Source organism: Portunus trituberculatus, chromosome 48 (genome assembly GCF_017591435.1).
Source record: "Portunus trituberculatus isolate SZX2019 chromosome 48, ASM1759143v1, whole genome shotgun sequence".
NCBI classification, from domain to species: domain Eukaryota; kingdom Metazoa; phylum Arthropoda; class Malacostraca; order Decapoda; family Portunidae; genus Portunus; species Portunus trituberculatus.
In genome coordinates this window covers 14,316,002-14,337,016 of record NC_059302.1, presented here as the reverse complement: position 1 = coordinate 14,337,016, position 21,015 = coordinate 14,316,002, and the positions used below count along the sequence as shown (strand labels likewise).

The following is a 21,015-nucleotide window of genomic DNA, read 5'->3' as shown; positions in this document are numbered from 1 at the left end:
TATGTGACAAGGGAAAGAATGAAAGCTGATGATGACTATGTTGGTGAGGGAGGAGGAGAATTTGAAGGCTTTGATACGGCGCAAACTTCACTATTTGATAGAGTCTTAACTATCGAACGTAAATTAGATAAATTGATAAAGGAGAGTATGGGAATGAAAGAGAATGAAGAACAGGATAAAGAGCTCCAGAAATTGAAAGAAAGGATAAAAGAGTGGAAGAAAACGAAACTAGGCTAAGAACCGAAAATGAAGAATTAAAAGTCCAAATAGCGAACTATAAGAAATTGATGGAAGAAGGACTCGGTAAAGCCGAGAAAGAAAAAGAAAAGCTAAAGATCTAGTTAACAAAGAAGAAGAAAGAGTACAAGACGTGATTAAAAAGAAGTACAAGCATGGAGAATCCAAGATAAGAAAGACAAGGAATCATTTCAAGAAGTATTTCAAGAACAGTTAAAAGAAAGAGATGAAAATATGACAAGCAAAATGATAGGAGTCCTCAAGAAAAAGAAAATTTAGTAAGAGAAATTGCGGAAAAAAGAAGAGTGTAATTATTTTTGGACTGAAAGAAAAAATGTTAAATATAGACCAAGAAGGAAAAAGACGAAATGAAATCAGTAAAGACCTACTAAAACATCTGAATGACGAGGATAGACAGAACTTAGAAGAGGAAGTAGAAGAAATCCATAGAATGGGACCATATCAAGAAGGAACAGTGAGACCAATTAAGATATTACTAAAATCACAAGCAGCAGCAGAAGAAGTACTATATAGAAAAACGAAACTCAGAGAAACAGAAGGTTGCAAAGATATATATATAAAGAAAAATAGAAACGAGGAGGAAAGGAAGAGACACAATGAACTGGTGGCAGAAGCAAGAGAAAAAATAATGAAAGGTCAGAGGAGGAGAAGAAGGCATTTTTGGAGAATTATAGGAGACAGGATAAGGAAATGGTATATAAAAGAGAAAGAAGAGAAAAGAATGGAGCAAGTTTAACTAAAAATGATAAGAACAAGAGATTAAAATGATGTATACAAACATAGATGGGATTTTATCTAGTAAATTAGAATTAAGAGATTACATAAAGAAAGAAGAACCAGATATTGTATGCCTGGTGGAAACAAAGTTAAATGAGGCAATAAAATAGACATAGATAAAAGGTATAATATATGGAGGAGAGACAGAGTGGGTAAAGGAGGAGGAGGAGTCATGATGATGTTAAGGAAGGAGATAGTGGTAAATCAAGTGGAGTTTGGGGAAGGAAAATCAGAAATACTGTATGTTAAGATGCATATTAACAAAAGGAGTTAACAATCATTGGAACATATGTGCCACCAAAAACAAACTCATGGACTAACCAAGAATATAGAGACATGATAGATGACACAATAAGGAGTCTTACAAGAATCATTAAGGAAAGGAGAAAAGTGATATTGGTAGGAGATTTCAACTGTAAGGAGGTAGACTGGGAAAATTATGAAAGTGGTATGGGGAAGATGCCTGGGAGATAGATTCCTGAACCTAATGATAGATAATTTGATGGTCCAAAGAGTAAAGGAAAACACAAGATTCAGAGGAAACGATGAGCCGGCAAGATTAGACCTAGTTTTACAAGGGATATACCAATTAACGATGATATAAGATACAAGTGCCCATTGGGAAAGAGTGACCATGTAATATTAGAGATGGATATAGAAGAAGGAAAGGAAGATAGAGATGAATCATACAAAGGAGACCGATTAAATTACAGAAAGGCTGATATTGAGAATCTCAAGAACTATTTTAAAACGTAAACTGGGAGGAGATGGAAAACTCATTAACGGTTCAAGAGAAATATAACTTATTTTTGGAAATATACAAAACTGGGGTCAGGAATATGTTCCGAAATATAGACCTAAAGAAGAAGGAAAGAAAGATTGGTTTAATGCAAGATGTGCTAGGGCAAAGGAGAAACGAGATGGAGCATGGAAAAGGTGGAGAAGAAACAGAAATCCAGAAAATAAGGAAAACTTCAAAACAGCAAGAAATGAATATGCTAAGGTGAGAAAGGAAGAAGAAAAGAACTATGAAAAGGACATTGTCGAAAAATGTAAGGAACAACCAAAATTGTTCTACAGATTCATAAATGGAAAAATAAGACAAAAAGAAACAATAGAAAGGTTAAAAGGAGAAAACGGAATGGTGGAAGACCCAAAAGTATGGCAGAACTGTTAAATAGTAAATTTCATGAGGTCTTTACTAAGGAATCCAAATTTGAAAGACCACAGGGTAATAGAGACTGTCTATATGAAAGAGATTAAAGTAACCAAGCTTGAAATAAAAAGTTGATGACGGAATTGGATGAGGAAAAGGCAATGGGACCGGATGAAGTCTCAGGCAGAATACTGAAAGAATGTAGGGAAGAACTAGCAAGTCCAATATACAACATCATAAAATGCTCAATAGAAAATGGAACAGTGCCAGTGGAGTGGAAAAGAGCTGAGGTGGTTCCCATATATAAGAGCGGAAGGAAGGAAGAACCTTTAAATTACAGACCGGTATCACTAACTAGTGTAATATGCAAGATGTGTGAAAAAGTAATAAAGAAGCAATGGATCGAGTTTCTTGAAGACAACAAAATATTATCAAATAGCCAATTTGGTTTTAGAAAAGGTCGGTCATGTGTGACAAATTTATTGAGTTTCTACTCTAGAATAGTTGATAAAGTACAAGAGAGAGAGGATGGGTTGACTGTATTTATTTAGATCTAAAAAGGCTTTTGATAAAGTGCCACATGAAAGATTACTATGGAAGTTAGAGGAGAAGGGTGGCTTAAAAGGAAGCACATTGAGATGGATGAAGAATTACTTAAGGGAGAGAAATAAGGACGATAGTTAAAGATATGAAGTCCAAGTGGAGAACAGTAGACAGCGGAGTGCCACAGGGGTCAGTATTGGCACCAATACTTTTCTCGTATATATAAATGACATGCCAGAGGAGTGAACAGCTACATAAATCTGTTTGCGGACGATGCGAAACTGTGCAGAGTCATTAAACAAAAGAGGATTGTGAAATACTACAGGAAGACTTAAACAAGATCTGGAAATGGAGCAAAAAATGGGAGATGGAATTCAATGTGGACAAAAGCCATGTCATGGAAATGGGAAAAAGTGAAAGACGACCAGTGGGAATCTATAAGATGGGAGATGGAGTAGAACTAGAAAAAGTAAAAAGGAAAAGGACTTGGGAGTGACAATGGAAGAAAATAATCAACCGGTTAGCCATATTGATAGAATTTTCAGAGACGTATAATTTGCTAAGGAATATTGGAGTAGCATTTCACTATATGGACAAGGAAATGATGAAGAAATTGATAAGTACTAAAATAAGACCTAGATTGGAATATGCAGGAGTTGTGTGGACTCCCCATAAAAGAAACACATAAGAAAATTAGAGACTACAAAAATGGCTACAAGAATGGTTCCAGAATTTAAAGGGATGGCATATGAGGAGAGACTAAAGGCAATGGATCTACCAACCTTGGAGCAGAGAAGAGAGAGAGGGGATCTGATACAAGTTTATAGATTGATTAATGGAATGGATGGAGTGGATAATGAGAAACTGATCCTGAGAGAAGAATATGACTTTAGAAGCACAAGATCACATAGTAAGAAACTAAGGAAGGGATGATGTCTGAGAGATGTTAAAAAATTTAGTTTCCTGCAAAGATGTGTTGAGACTTGGAACAGTTTGAGTGAGGAAGTGGTGTTAGCAAAGAGTGTGCATAGTTTTAAAGAAAAATTGGATAAGTGTAGATATGGAGATGGTACCACACGATCATAAAGCTCAGGCCCTGTAAAACTACAACTAGGTAAATACAACTAGGTAAATACACACACACACACACACACACACACACACACACAGAAGACGGTCGCTGAGCTCCGGAGAAATTATCTTTACTACTACTGTTGCCGTTGCCTAAGAGTAACTAAGGTGGGTAAGGAGCATGTAATGTTTGTCCCGTCTCCATATGTTAACTGTTGAGAAGCAAGTAATGTCCAGGAAGGTGAATATAAACTGTAACCTGCGTTGGAGCCATCAGCTGGTTTGTTTACATCTGCGCAACATGGCGGCCGTGAACTCGAAGAGAATCAGACTTCACAGGCTTTCAAGGAATAATGGAAAAGAGCGTCTATGTCAAGAAAATTCTGGAGTTAGAAGGAAAAATTGAAAAACTGTTTGAAAAGTATGGCGAACTGGAAACGAGTTATGACAATGTGCTGAAAGAGTGCGCTGAAATGAAGAAGGAAAATGCAGTACTGAAAGAGGAAGTTAAGTTAATTAAAGTGAATTGCGAAAAATGTGGAGAATCTTTAGGAAAAGTGATGGAGAAGCAGGCTGAATGGAAAAAAGTCAGGAAGTGGAAAGAAAGGAGGTAAATTACAAAGTTGCAAGTCTGGAAAAGGAAATCAAAGAGTCTGGGAGAAAACTTTGGGCCTTGCTGAAATTATAGATCAACAGATCATAGAAGAAAGATTGCTGAGAAAGTGGTGAAGGTTATTAAGTCAAATGAGACATTGGTGAGGAAACTGTAGACAAAAGAGATGTGTGGTGATATTTGGTGTGGAGGAGGATAAGACACCGAGTAAAATGGAGAGAGAAAAACATAAAAAGGTGATAAATAATATCATTAATGTGGTGCAGGAGGAGGAAAAGACCTAGTACAAGAAATAGAGGACTTCCATAGAATTGGAAAGTTCACAGAGAAGGTATGAGGCCAATAAGAATCAAACTTAAGTCACAAAAGGATGTAGATGAATTGGTGGAGAAGTCATGGAGGCTAGCCCAGCAGGAAACAACAAGGAAGATTTGGTTGAGAAGAGATCTCGGTGAAAAGGAAGAGAAATGTTAAATGAGTTGAGAAAGGAGGCTTTGAAAAAAATGAAGAGAGGACAGAAGAGGAGAAGAAAGAGTTTTCTGGAGAATCTTGGATATGAGACTGAGGAAGTGGTTCATAACCCAGAAAAGTACAGCAAGAAAGGACTAAAGAAACTTACGTATGAGCGGAATGTAATGTATTCCAACATAAATGGAGTGATATCGGGATTTTAGAACTCAACGATTACTTGAGGACAAGAACCCAGATATTGTGGGTCTTACTGAAACAAAACTGAGAGAGGAGAAGACCTGATGATGGTTGGAGAAGGAAATATAATGTTTGGAAAAGAAATAGAGTAGGTAAGATGGGAGGAGGAGTGATGTTGCTGGTTAAAAAGATATAAAGGTGGATCAAGTGAAAGAAGGTATGGGAAAGGCAGAAGTGCTAAAGATCAGAGCAGAAACTAATGAAGGAAAAAGAGGCACTACATAGTGGTGTACGTACCACCTAAGACAAATGCATGGTCAGTACAGGAATATGAAGAAATGATAAGTGATACAGGAACATGTCTGGAAGAAATGTTGGGTGGCTGTGAACGAACTATAATGATGGGAGATTTTAATTGTAAAGAGGTGTGTTGGGAGGACTGGTCAATGGAAGGATCAGAGACAACATGGGAAATACACTATTGACACTGGCAATGGAAAATGTGTTAACTCAGTGGGTCAAAGAAGATACTAGGTTTGGAGGAGAGGAGCATCGTCAAGACTGGACTTGGTCTTTAGTACAGAGCCAATGGTCATTGAGGAGATGAGGGTGGAGTGCCCTTTAGCAAAGAGTGATCATGCAGTTTTGGAGTTCAAGGTGATAGATGAAGAGAAATCTAGAAGAAATGAAGAATATAAAGTGGGAAGATGGAATTATGCCAAGACAGATTTTGGAAACCTAAAGAAATTCTTTCAAGAGACAAATTGGATGAAATTCAAGAGTGCTAAGGAGCAAATGAAAAGTGGAAGGAATTTATAAAAATATACAAAGAAGGTGAGAAAAATTTGTACCAATAAGACAACATAGAAGTTGGAAAGCAGGACTGGTTTAACGATAGATGTGAAAAGGCTAGAACAAGAAAAGAGGATGCATGGAAGAGGTGGAGAAGGAAAAGACGGATTAAGCAGTGGGAAAGTTACAAAAGAGCAAGAAATGAATATGTGTTGATTAGAAGAGAAGAAAGAAAGAAACAAGAAAAGGATATAATTGATAAATGTAAAGACCAACCAAGGCTTTTTACAGACATGTGAACAACAACATCAAAAATAGAAAGTATTGAAAGTTTAGAAGTAAATGGAGTATGCAGTGAGGATCCCAGGAAATGGCAGAGGCTATGAATGGATGCTTTCGGAAGGTATTCACAAAGGAGACTGCTTTTGACAAACCACTGGTAATGGAACAGAAAGGGATTATGAAGGAGTTTCAAGTAACTGTGGAGGAGATCAAGAATATGATGGGGAGTTTAGAAGTGAGAAAAGCTGTGGGACCTGATGGGGTATCAGGATGGATTTTAAGAGAATGCAGGGAGCAACTGGCAGAAAAAGTTTGTGAAGTAATTGATGCCTCATTAAGGGAAGGTGTAGTGCCCCAAGACTGGAAAAGAGCTAACATTGTCCCAATCTATAAATCAGGTAACAAGAGACCCATTGAACTATAGACCAGTGTCACTTACAAGTGTGGTAGCTAAGATGTGTGAGAGGGTGGTGAAGAATAGATGGACAGACTTCTTGGAGAAAAATGACATACTTTGTGAGTGTCAATTTGGTTTTAGAAAAGGGCGTTCATGCACGACAAACCTGATATGTTACTATTCGAGGGTGATAGATGTAATACAGGAAAGAGATGGTTGGGCTGATGGAATATATCTGGATTTAAAAAGGCCTTTGATAAGGTACCACACGGAGACTGATCTGGAAACTTGAAATGGTAGGAGGAGTGCATGGCAGTTTACTAAAATGGATGGAAGACTTTTGGTAGGAAGAGAAATGAGAACAATAATTAAGGACAGACCATCAGAATGGGGCTTGGTGGAGAGTGGAGTTCCACAGGGATCAGTGTTGGCACCAGTAATGTTCGCGGTCTACATAAATGACATGGTGGATGGGGTGTCCAGTTATGTGAGCCTATTTGCAGGCGATGCAAAATTGTTAAGAAAAGTGAGATGTGACAAAGATTGCGAACTACTCCAGGAAGACTTGGACAGAATATGGAAATGGAGCTGTACATGGCAAATGGAGTTCAACACGACAAAATGCAAGAAAATAGAGTTTGGCAAGAGTGAAAGAAGAATCAGGAGTATGTACAAGATAGGAAATGAAGACATAAAACCAGTCATGAAGAAAAAGACCTTGGGGTGACAATTACCAATGACCTATCGCCAGAGACATATAAACAAAATAATTGGAGAAGTATTGAACTTATTGAGGAACATAAGAGTGGCGTTCGTATATTTAGATGAAGAAATGATGAAGAAAATAATTACTGCAATGATAAGACCAAGGCTTGAATATGCAACAATACAGTGGGCTCGAACTTAAAGAAACACATAAGGAAACTAGAGAAAGTACAGAGGGCTGCAACAAAATGGTGCCTGACTTAAGAGATTTGACTTATGAAGACAGACTGAAAGAATGCAACTTCCGACCCTGGAAAACAGAAGAAAGGGAGACCTGATAGCAATATACAGAGTGATGATTGGCATGGAAAAAATGGATAGGGAAGATCTGTGTATGTGGAATGAAAGAATGTCGAGAGGGCATGGGAAAAAACTAAAAATGGCCTTTTATAGGAGAGATGTGAAAAAATATAGCTTCCCTCATAGAAGGGTGGAAGCATGGAATAGTTTAGACGTGGAAGTGGTCAACGCAAGGAATATTCATGATTTTAAGAAAAAGCTGGACATTAGTAGATATGGAGACGGGACAGTACGAGCATAGCTCCTTTCCCGTATGTTACAATTAGGTAAATACAATTAGGTAAATACACACACTGAGCTTTTATTCAAGAGTGATTGACAAAATACAGGAGAGAGAGGGATGGATGGACTGTGTATATTTGGATTTAAAGAAAGCTTTTGACAAGGTACCTCACGAGAGACTGTTATGGAAAGTAGAGATTTATGGAGGACTGAAAGGAAAAGTGTTAAAGTGGATGGAAAACTACTTGAGATGGAGGGAGATGAGAACAGTAATGAGGGATGCAAGGTCGGACTGGTTGGTGGTGGAGAGTGGAGTCCCACAAGGCTCAGTGCTGGCACCAATACTTTTCCTGGTATATATAAATGACATGCCAGAGGGAGTAAACAGTTATATTAATTTGTTTGCGGATGATGCGAAGTTGTGTAGGTGTGTGAAGAGTGAAGAAGATTGTGAAATTTTACAGGCAGACCTGGATAAGATTTGGGAGTGGAGCAAGAGGTGGCAAATGGAATTTAATCTGAGCAAAAGTCATGTGATGGAGATGGGAAAGAGTGGAAGACGGCCAAGAGGGTCATATAAGATGGGTGAAGAAGTAGTGTTGAAAAAGGTGGAAAAGGAAAAGGATTTGGGAGTGATAATACAAGACCATGGGCAGTTTGAGGCTCATATTGATAAGATGTTTGGAGAAACGTATAATTTGATAAAAATATTGGATTAGCCTTCCATTATATGGATAAAGATATGATGAAGAAATTAATTAGTATGGTAATTAGACCAAGATTGGAATATGCTGGAGTGGTCTGGTCCCCTTATAAAAAGAAGCATATAAGGAAGTTGGAGAGATTGCAGAGAATGGCAACAAAAATGGTTCCGGAATTGGCAGAAATGACCTATGAGGAGAGATTAAAAGAAATGAATTTGCCTACCTTGGAACAAAGAAGAGAAAGAGGAGATTTAATACAGGTTTATAAACTGTTGAATGGACTGGATGAAGTGGATAATGAGCAAATGATGTTGAGAGAGGAAAACTTAAGTAGAACTACAAGATCGCATAGTAAAAAGATAGCCAAGGAATATGCTTGAAGGATGTGAAAAATATAGTTTCCCACAAAGATGTGTGGAGGTGTGGAATGGTTTGAGTGAGGAGGTGGTGTCAGCAAGGAGTGTGCATAGTTTTAAAGGAAAGTTGGATGTGTGTAGATATGGAGACGGGGCCACACGAGTATGATACCCAGGCCCTGTAAAATTACAACTAGGTGAATACAACTAGGTGAATACACTACACACAAAAAAAAAAAAAAAAAATGTGAAGAAGGTGGAAAGGGTACAGAGGCTGGCAACAAGGATGGTACCAGGACTCAGGGAGTTAGACTATGAGGAAAGACTGAGGAAGCTTGGGCTGACCACAATAGAAGAGAGAAGAACAAGAGGAGACATGATAACTATGTATAAATTGGTGAACAAGATTGATATACTGGACAGGGAATTGATAAAGCTGACCGCAAGTAATTACCTCTGAGGACATGGAAAAAAACTAATAAAGGACATCTGTCTAAATGACGTGAAAAAGTACAGTTTCCCGCATCGTAGTATTGATAAGTGGAATAAACTGAGCAGTGATGTCGTTGACGCGGTGTGTGTCAATCAGATGATAGAGAGATATGACAGGAGTGGACAAGGAGACAGGACACAGAGAGCTTAGCTCGAGCCCTGTAATACACAAATAGGTAAATACACTCTCTCTCTCTCTCTCTCTCTCTCTCTCTCTCTCTCTCTCTCTCTCTCTCTCTCTCTCTCTCTCTCTCTCTCTCTCTCTCTCTCTCTCTCTCTCTCTCTCTCTCTCTCTCTCTCTCTCTCTCTCTCTCTCTCCCTCCTCCCTCCCTCCCGTCTTCAGGGAATATGGTGGTTGATCCAGTTGTAAGTTTGACTTCTCAACTGTTAGCTTACAGTCAGAATTTTCTAGGAAAATTTTTCCTTTTAGGTTTAGGCAGGTTTACATACTTAAAAGTCAACAATGCCTAGAAATCTTAAAGGGCAGTAGTACATATTGTGGTCCTGGATTGGATGATACTATTAGCATATTGCCCACACTGAAGAACATTTTTTTTTTATTTTGTATCATTTTATATTTTATAATCTTGACCAGTATTTCTTGTACATAGGTATCTTTTCTATTTTCAATGCTAAGATTTTAGTGTCATGGTTTGGAAACCTTTGATGATCAACCACTTTCCATAGTGAAACAGGCACAATTTTTTTAGTAACACCTTTACAGAAGCTTATGTTAACCACTTGGGCTTCAGATGTGCTTGCCATTGAAGATATGGTTGATTGAAAATTTAACATTAACTTTGGCAGGACCTAAACCTAGGTCACCCCATGGCATCTGATCTCTGATCAGTCAACCTGTACTCCACTGGAATATAAAGTCATCCTTCAACTTGAGACAGTATTGTTGAATTGCTAGATCACAAAAACTCACCATATATCTTGAATGTATCCTCTGCTAGTGAACAGGCCTACAGGATGAATGTGAACATGCTTTCATCCCAGTTTTTATTATGAAACTTATTTTTGTATAAGTTTTTTGTTTTTTTATTAGTTGAATAATTTAAAGTAAAAATGTTGTTGGTTGAGCTCTTTTAGGGTGAGATCCATTAATGAGGGTTTGCGTAGCTGCATAGCGTTGTTAGATTTTTAGATTTTTTTTTTTTCTTATTTCTGAAGTTGGGACTTTGGTATTTGTAATTTCATGTTTGACAAAGGCAATTTTATGACAATATGCAGTATATACAGTAAAAAATTAATAAAGTTCAAATTATGAAATTGAAGTAAAAAAGAATCATAAAGGAATGTAGTATTTGTGATAGACATAACATTTTGAAAAGTGTTTTCTAACTCTTACTAAAAGATAAGATTTGGGTTTTTTATATTTTGTATATCAATTTTGTGATATGGGCTTAAAACTTGGTGTCTTATGAAAGTTTTAGACTACAAAAACTTAACAATCATTGGAGTGACTTCCCTTCTAAAATCAACCATATACATATTCTCACTGCACTTGTTGCCAAACAAATGCAGAGTTGCTGTTACCATTTTTAAATACAACAAATAGAATTGAGAATTGTACCTGTTGTACTAGGTATGTGTGCTTACATCACAGAGAAAGCATCAGGGGGATTTTGCTGAGCCCAATATTTGCCACCTATGATGAGCTCAGGGATGCTACAAGGCTTGGTTAAATCAGTCATAATAATTCATATTAAAGCACATTTTTGAGGAATACTGATGCTAATTAGAGATTCTTATATATATATATATATATATATATATATATATATATATATATATATATATATATATATATATATATATTTTTTTTTATTATTATTTAGTCTTGTGATACACTAAGAAATGTTAAGAATATTCAGCATTTTTATTATCAGAGTGTTACATAGGTATTTTAAACATCATTAAATATGATAAGAGAAAGACAAACCAAATTTTAGTAAATGCCATTCAGGAGTAAAGTTTTGGGGGATGGGCACTGAAAGCTTAATATACTGGGGATTTCAAATGCATAAAAACATATTATAAGTGGATAACTTCATCTGATGTAATTTTGTTACAGATCTTAAAAATCTACACATTTTCTACATGTTTCTCTTTTATTTTCATGGTATTTTTCCCTTGTATGTGTGCCATAGGTTGTATTTATTATTTCTGTATTGCAGCTCTGCTCTAGTACTTTACTTATTTCTAACAGCTTGGCAGCTTGCATTATGCACTTTATACTACTGTTGCCATTTACTGTTGAAGCCTCAATAAAGCTTCATTTACTTTGCCTAGTATTTTAATGCAGCTGTTAAGTAGCTATTGTTCTTATTATGTGAGGAAGTAATATTAGCTGGTGTGCTGGTGCCCCATGCAGATGAGGACTTTGGAGGAGACGTAGAAATTCCAGAGGAGGTACAAGCCCAGCTCCTAGAAGACTACGAGAGAGAATGTGAAGAGAATAACAGAAAAAAGTCTGGTACTGACAGTACAGTGTGTGATAAAACTCAAATGCCATCAGATAAGGAAGCATCTATTTCTTCAAAGAAAAATTCAGTTCCGTCTGAAATTCAGTCAAATACTGGCATAAAATTATTAGAAGAGTTGAAAGTGGATTTAAGTAAAACTTCAGAGACATCCAGTAAGCCCTCACCCTCATCAACAGGTAAATATTTTTAATGAAATGCCATCCACATCATAGAATGAGTGCTGGTCCTAGTTCTCTTTTTGAAGTGCAACTCATTTTGACCGCATAAAAATTTGCAATCTACACACTAGGAAAAATTATCATATTGGAGAGTAGGAAGAAAATGTGTAATGAATACCATTTTGCATCGGACTGTTGTATAAGTATATCCTTCAAGGCTTTATCATAGTGATAGTATTCTCCTTACTGGTGATTTGAAATTGTAATTGCATTTTCGGGATTTTGTAAACCACATTGATCTTATTGCTTTTTCTCTAAGGCATTCTTTTATTTTTTAGGCTTAGGCTTTGGCAATACACTGCTTTTTTATGATATAAATGCACCCATTTTATGGATCTCCTCTCTATTATCCCTCTTCCATCTAGTTAATTCAAGGGAATATGCTGAATGGCAATAACATCTGGTAACATAGTCTGAATCATAATCAGGTACATGCATTGTAAAATTAGTTTTTTTTTTTTTTTAGTATTTTGGAATTACCATATTTTTTCCTATAGTTATGATCCATCTGTATAGTGTATAGCACTTGATTAGGAATTGCACTTATAATAAGAAATAATGTGTACATAGTTAATATATTTTTGGTAGATAAAGTTGAGGTAAAACAAGGAGATACAGGAAGATCGTTACGTTTTTTTTCTTTCTTTTTTTTTTATGTAGGAGGGAGAACTGCCAAGGGCAAAAAAAATATTAGAAAAAAAAGGCCCACTGGAATTGCAGTCTCCAAAAAAAAGTTTCAAAAGAATTAGTCAAAAGCCTGGTACAAATGTATTGACACCTCTCTCTTAAAAGAAGTTTAGTTGTAGGAATATGGAAATACAGAAGCAGGCAGGGAGTTCCAGAATTTACCACTGAAAGGTATGAATGGTTGAGAATACTGGTTAACTCTTGTATTAGAGGGTTGGACAAAATAGGGATGAGAGGAAGAAGAAAGCCTTATGAAGCAAGGCTGCAGGAGGAAGGGAGACATGCTGTTAGCAAGATCAGTAGAACAGTTAGCTTGAAAATAGCAATGAAAAGATAGAAAGAAATGCAACATTTCGGTGGTGAGAAAGAGGCTGAAGACAGCCAGTCAGAGGAGGAGAGTTGATGAGATGAAAAGCTTTTGATTCCACCTTATCTAATGAAGCTGTATGAGTGGAACCCCCCCCCTCCTCTCACCCAACATGCAAAGAATACTCCATACAAGGATGGATAAGGCCCTTGTACGGAGTTAGCAGTTAGAGGGGTGAGAAAAACGCCGCAGAATGCCTAACTTCATAGAAGCTGTTTTAGCAAGAGATGAGATGTGAAGTTTCCAGTTAAGATTATGAGTGAAGGACAGACCAAGGATATTCAGTGTGGGAGAGGGAAACAGTTGAGTGTTATTGAAAAAGAGGGGATAGTTGTCTGGAAGGTTATGTCAAGTTGATAGATGGAGGAATTGAGTTTTTGAGGTATTGAAAACAACTAAGTTTTCTCTGCCCCAATCAGAAATCTTAGAGTGATCAGAAGTCAGGTGCTCTGTGGCGTCACTGCATGATCTGTTGACTTCCTGAAGGGTTGGTCGTCTCTGAAAGGATGTGGAAAGATATAGGGTGGTATCATATGCGTAGGAGTAGATAGGGCAAGAAGTTTGGTCAGGTCATTAATGAATAATAGAAAGAGAGTGGGTGATATGACAGAACCATGAGGAACACTATTGTTAATGAATTTAGAAGAACAGTGACTGTCTACCACGGCTGCAATAGAACGGTTGGAATGGAAACTTGAGATAAAGTTGCAGAGAGAAGGATTGAAACCATAGGAGGGCAGTTTGGAAATCAAAGCTTTGTGCCAGACTCTCTCAAAAGCTTTTGACATGTCTAATGCTACAGCAAAAGTTTCACCAAAATCTTTAAAAGAGGACTTAATAAGGAACACCAAAAGATCACCAGTAAAGCAACCTTGACGGAAGCCATACTGGCGATCAGATAGAAAATTGTAGAGTGACAGATGTCGAAGAGTCCTTCTATTGAGGATAGATAAAAAAAAAAACTTTAGACAAACAAGAGATTAAAGCTAAAGGATAGTAGTTTGAGGGATTATAACAGTCATCCTTTTTAGGAACAGGCTGAATGTAGGCAAACTTCCAGCAAGAAGGAATGGTAAAAGTTGATAGGCATAGTTGAAAGAGTTTAGCCAGGCAAGGTGCAAACACAGAAGCATAGTTTTTGAGAACAGTAGGAGGGACCCCATCAGGTCCATAAGCCTTCCGAGGGTTTAGGCCAGCGAGGGCATGGAAAACATCATTACTAAGAATTTTGATTGAAAACATGAAATAGTCAGAAGGAGGAGGAGAGGGAGGGACAAGCCCAGAATCATCCAAGGTGGAGTTTTTATCAAAGGTTTGAGAGAAGAGTTCAACTTTAGAGACAGATGAGATGGCACTGGTGGCATCAGGATCAAATAAGGATGGAAAGATGAAGAAGTAAAGTTATTGGAGATGTTTTAGGCCAAATGCCACAAGTCATGAGAGGAGTTAGACCTTGAAAGATTTTGACATTTTCTATTTATGAAGGAGTGTTTGGTAAGTTGAAGAACAGACTTGGCATGATTCTGGGCAGAAATATAAAGTGCATGAGATTCTGCAAATGGAAGACTCAAGTACCTTTTGTGGGCAACCTCTCTATCAAGTATAGCACGAGAACAGGCTGTGTTAAACCAAGGTTTAGAAGGTTTAGGTTGAGAAAAAGAATGAGGAATGTATGTCTCCATGCCAGACACTATCACCTCCGTTATGCGTTCAGCACACAGAGATGGGTCTCTGACAAGAAAACAGTAATCATTCCAGTTAAAATCAGCATAATACCTCCTCAGGTCCCCCCATCTGGCAGAGGTGAAATGCCAGAGGCACCTCCGCTTTGGGGGATCCTGAGGAGAGATTGGAGAAATAGGACAAGATACAAAAATGAGATTGTGATCGGAAGAGCCCAATGAAGAAGATGGGGTAACAGCATAAGCATAAGGATTAGAGGTGAAGAAAAGATCAAGAATGTTGGGCATATCTCCAAGATGGTCAGGGATGCGAATAGGGTGTTGTACCAGTTGTTCTAGGTCATGGAGGATAGCAAAGCTGAGGGCTAGTTCACCAGGATGGTCAGTGAAGGAAAAGGAAAGCCAAAGCCGGTGGTGAACATTGAAATCTCCAAGGACGGAGATCTCCACGAAAGGGTAGAGGGACAGAATGTGTTCCACTTTGGAAGTTAAATAGTCAAAGAATTTGCTGTAGTCAGAGGAGTTAGGGGAGAGAGACAGCACAGATGAATTTAGTTAGAGAGTGACTGTTGAGTTGAAGCCAGGTGGTGGAAAACTCTAAAGATTCAAGAGCATGGGCACTAGAATAAGTTAAGTCGTTGTGCACATAGACACAACAACCAGCTTTGGAATGAAAATGAGAATTGAGAAAGTAAGAGGAAACAGAAAAGAGGTTACTGTCAGTTGCCTCAGGCAGGTGTGTTTCAGTAAGGAAAAGAAGATGAGGTTTAGTAGAAGAGATGTGGTGTTCTACAGATTGAAAATTAGATCTGCAAATGTTGCAGAAGTTAATAAAGAAAAAGCTGAGGGAGGTGTCAAGACATTTTGGGTTACCAACAAGAGAGCAGTCCGACTTTGGAACATTTCTGGTCCCCTACCCAGAAGAGAACTCTGAGGCTGGATGTGGAGTTGCCATTTTTTTAATTTTTTATTTTAAGTGAAGGGTGTCTGTGTCGTAAGTTTATGTAGTTTTATGAGAAGTAGGAGAGTTGTCTTTAGAGGGCAGGTTATGACTGCCCGCTTGAGTTGTGAGACACAAAGGGAAATGTTCAGTGAGATTACAACTAGCTTTAATGGAGAGTTCTTAGCACCCCCTGAACTAGTGCTATTAGACCTCGCTGAGAGTAAATTATCATTTCGGTAGGTGTTTAGTACTTTGTATTTACTGAAGAAACTTCTTTTAGTCCTTCAAACACAAACCATAACCAGATTGCACACCAATCAGATACTGATGTTTATTATAAGAATTAAAATTTGTTTAGATTAACAAATGAAAGTTACATTTAACCACAACTAGCCTCTTCTGTGGTATGTTTTTAGTTGGTCAACTGTGGTTTAGAACCACAGTGTTGTAAGTTTTCCTTTAAATTGACATGGTAAATATGACAGATTTCAAAATTACCTTGGCAATGTGATCTCCCTCAAAGCAATTTCACTCTCAAATATTCTAGATTGAATAAATTAGTAGAAAACATTAGCATTAACCAATGTGGTGCAAGACTTCCCCTAGACCATGTTCACTGGAATAGAGGGAAAGGAAACAATGTTGCCCTTGACTTTTTATTTGTTCACATAAAGTTTCATGTCTTCAATTGACAAGGCAATATATATCATGAATGAAAGTGACATGAACTTGTTATTGATAGATGTTCACAATATCGTAGATGATATTTACTCATAATAATAAATCAAATATTATTATAGGTGACAGTTATTTATAATATTAAATCTTTAAAATACTCATAAGAGGAACAGAAACAATTTAAAATCTAACCTGATTTTCAGCCAATAAAGAGAATGGAATAGTTGAAGAATTTAATGAAAGTTAAATGTACATAATTAACTTGAGTATGTAAAGAAGTTCCTTTGAAATGGAAACTAAAACCAGAGCATTTTATTTTCATCTACATATCAACCCAGCAGAAAGTGCTGGTGGTTGGGTAGGACATAGTGGAAATATAGAGATACCTGTTTTTTTTCTCAGAATTCATATTTATACATTATAGTTCTAATAATATAGGTATATAAACAATAGTCATGCATTTGTTAGAAGTTTATATATATATATATATATATATATATATATATATATATATATATATATATATATATATATATATATATATATAGTATAGGCAACTCCCGTTTAACGAAGGTTCACACAACGAAATTTCGCTACAACGAAGGTTTCGTTTTACTACCATCTGCTTGTTTAACGAACACCAAACTCGATTTAACAAAGTTTTATCCAGGTAATTTTTTCCAAATTTGAAAGCCCCACCATATCATGCAAGCTGACAGGCTTTTGAATACACCAGGAGCTGCTGGTACTAAGTCCTGCCTCAGGAGAAATCCTGAGATACCTGTAGAATAAAGATCAAGATCAAGCCTCTTGTGGACAACACAGGCGCTGCAGATATAAAGGCCTGACTCAGAAGAAATTCTGCGTCACCTGTAGCATCAAGATCAAGATCACGCGCACCACTCACTCCCCAGTCAAAACATAACAGCGTCACCAGCAGCTCATCTTCCCTAGTTCAACTTACCACCAAAACGCCCTGCAATGTGGCCTAACGTTCCTAAGAAGACCAGGGAGTGTCTTACTCTCGAAGTGAAGCTGGGTATTATTCACAGACAAGAGAGAGGCCAGAAAACTAATAACATTGCTTGCCACCATCTTTGCTCCATCAGCAAGTCACCAGACTCTATTAAGAAGGCTGGTGAGGCCGCATCTTCCTTGAAAGCTAAAAGAACCACCTGAACTCGTGACTCTACAATGGATAAAACGGAAAGCCTTGTGGAAATGTGGTACATAAGTTTTATATGCGGTACCATGATGCGCACTTTGTTTACATTCCACAGGTTGCTGGTTAGTGTATTTCCCGTTTCACTCTCCCTCCCTTGATAAAGTTAAGATCATCAACATTATAAAGTTACGTACATACATACATTAGTGTACATTATAATGACTTAAATTAAACTACCTAAATGTTTAACTTCATAATTTTTACTTTCATTAAACCTTTCACTGTACTATGATGCACTCTCGCTTTGCTTACTCTCAATGGAAGTTCAGATCAGGGGTTAAACTTGTTATAATCGGTTCACTTAACGAAGTTTCGCTTAACGAAGTGTTTTTAGGAACGTAACCCCTTAAGCGGGGTTGCCTGTATATATATATATATATATATATATATATATATATATATATATATATATATATATATATATATATATATATATATATATATATATATATATATATATATATATATATATATATATATATATATATATATATATATATATATATATATATATATATATATATATATATATATATATATATATATATATATATATATATATATATATATATATATATATATATATATATATATATATATATATATATATATATATATGTGTGTGTGTGTGTGTGTGTGTGTGTGTGTGTGTGTATATATATATATATATATATATATATACAGGTATCCTTGGTTAACGATAGGGTTACGTTTCCCAAAAACAGATCGCTAACCGAAACGATCGCTAACTGAGGGATTTGAAATTATCAACTACATACATGTATTTCGCGATGCGTAAATAAGCGACACTTTCTATGTTGTTAGTTGTTATTTACACCTTTAGAATTGGTAGTACTTACCTTGAGGAGTGGATGTGATATGCGTAGTGTGTTGTTTTGTGCCCCCCGAGGGGACACAGGGCCTTGGAGGATTAAATCTCATCATGCCCACACCCGACCCAAACTCGGTCAGCTGCTTCAAACCCTTCAAATTCTTGAGAGAATACGTTTTCCAGTGGGGGTGGGTCATCCAGGCTCTCCTCATCGTCACTCAAGGTTACGGTGGATGTGAAGGATAGATTGGATGTGGGTGGAGTTGTTTTGGAGGTGGATGGAGTTGTTTTGGAAGTGGGTGGAGTTTTTCGAGGTAGCAGGACGAACTTTGAAGTCTGACGAGATGACTCCTATGGAAGTAGATGGGATTGCTTTTGAGGTGGATGGGGTAGCTTGGGAGGTGGATGGAGTTGCTTGATCGGTAGATGGGGTTGCTTGGGATGTGGATGGGGTTGCTTGGGCGGTGAGTGGTTTGAAGAAAGATGAGATGACTGTCTGTTTTGCCATCCTTTTCTTTGCCTCAAATAGTTCTTTATACACTTTCATGTCATTTTCTATAGCATTAGTCACGCCATTACTTCGGTTTGGGTTGGGGTCATTCTCCTGGAGAAGATGTATGGCCTGGTTAATATGATTAAAATCTCCTCGAAAATCTTGACGGAGAGGGTTCTTTCAGGCTCCTTGTCCTCCTCCATTTCCTCCAAAGTATTTTGTTTCTCCAACTCCATGAGGTCGTCGTTGGAGAGAGGCTCAGAATGACTGTCCAGCAGTTCTTGTCGTCATTCTCGTCCACCTCATTGAAGCCTGCCTTATGGGAGATATGAGCGATGTCTTTCCTTACTGCTGTAACATCGACAGGGACTTCCTGTTTACGTTCCACGCACTCAGGCCACAAATTACGCCAACATCCATTCATTGCCGACTTGGACACCTCCTTCCATGACTCGTCGATGTTGTCGATCCCTTTTAATGTTATAATCCTTCCAAAATTGTTTCATGGTCGGCTTGTCAGGGGTGTCAATGCAGGCCAACAGCTGTTTCATGGTGCGCCGCTGGTAATAGGCCTTGAAAGTAGCGATGACTCCTTGGTCCATCGGCTGGATGAGGGCAGTTGTGTTTGGGGCATAAACATGACCTCAATATTATCTGCCCAGTCATTCATGCTCTCTGGGTGGCTGGGGCGTTGTCACACAGCAAGAGAAATCTGTTAGCAATGTTGTTTTGGGCAGCATATTCTTTTAGGAATTTGGAGAGGTATCCTGTCACGTAACTTTGCATGATAACAGTCGTCATCCACCCTTTTGTTTGCCTTCCATACTACGGGCAAATATTCCTTAATATAGCCAGACAGAGCTCTTGGGTTTTGGGAATGGTAAATAAGGCATGGTTTAAGCTTAAGATCACCAGCGGCATTCCCCCCCACCAATAATGTTAACCTGTCTTTAGATGCCTTGAATCCTGGTGCCGACTTCTCCTCCTTTGCTATAAACGTTCTCGATGACATCTTCTTCCAATACAGGCCTGTCTCGTCAAAGTTTAGAACCTGCTTGGCTGAATAACCTCCTTCCTCGATGCGCTCTTTAAGCAAAGGCTTGAAGGCGTTTGCAGCGGAGTTGATCGAACTCGCTGCCTCCCACTAACCTTGAGGTTGTGTAGACTCCCACGATGTTTGAAACGTTCAAACCACCCCTTACTGGCCTTGAAGGACACTGTCTCGCCTATGTTGAATTCTGGTTTCAGGTCCTCCCACAGGCTCAGTGCCTTAGTAGTAACGAGTTGGGTAGAAAGAGGCATGCGGCGGTGTGTGTGGTCTTCAATCCATAGCCTCAACAAACGTTCCAATTTTTCCATAATCGGTTCCCTGTTACGAGTTGTTGTGTGTTTGTGCAGGTTTGTGACTTGGTTGGCCTGCTGCTTCACTTGTACTTTTTCTGGAGAACTGTTGATACAGTTGATTGAGATAAACCAAGGGCACGAGCAATAGAGTTTACCCTTCACCACCCTCATGACGAGTCACAATGTTCAACTTAATATCAAGGCCAATGCTCTTTCTCGATTTTTAGCCTTATCTCCCGGTGGAGAACAATCGTTGGGTCGCTTGGAAGCCATCACTAAGTTCACTTGATCACAAATAAGCACAAAAAGAAGTTTAGAGCGGCGTGATAGAGTTGTTGTTGCACAATCAAAACAGCGGGAAAGACTGTGGTGTGTTTACTGCACGGGCCGCGGGTGGATGGAGGCGCTGCGATCGCGATTGCGATCGCGATTGCGATTGGTCAATCCGATCGTTAACCGAATTTTGGCGATCGTTAACCAAAAAATAGGGATTAATTTGGAGGGATCGTATGAGCGAAATATCGTTAAGTAGTCGATCGTTAACCGAGGGACACCTGTATATGGAAACCTCGCTTAACGAAGGTTCACACAACGAAATTTCACTACAACGAAGATTTCACTTTACTACCATCTGTTCATTAAACGAACACCTAACTCGCTTTAACGAAGTTTTATCAA

At 37.9% G+C, this 21,015-nt stretch overlaps 1 protein-coding gene across 1 annotated transcript in view; it reads left to right on the top strand.

Moving 5' to 3' along the window:
* Positions 1–21,015, top strand: part of LOC123498629 (BSD domain-containing protein 1-like) — a 227,137-nt gene that overhangs the window by 126,081 nt on the left and 80,041 nt on the right. Inside the window, 1 exon segment of the mRNA XM_045245925.1 lies at positions 11,757–12,044. Coding sequence (XP_045101860.1) covers positions 11,757–12,044 — 288 coding nt within the window.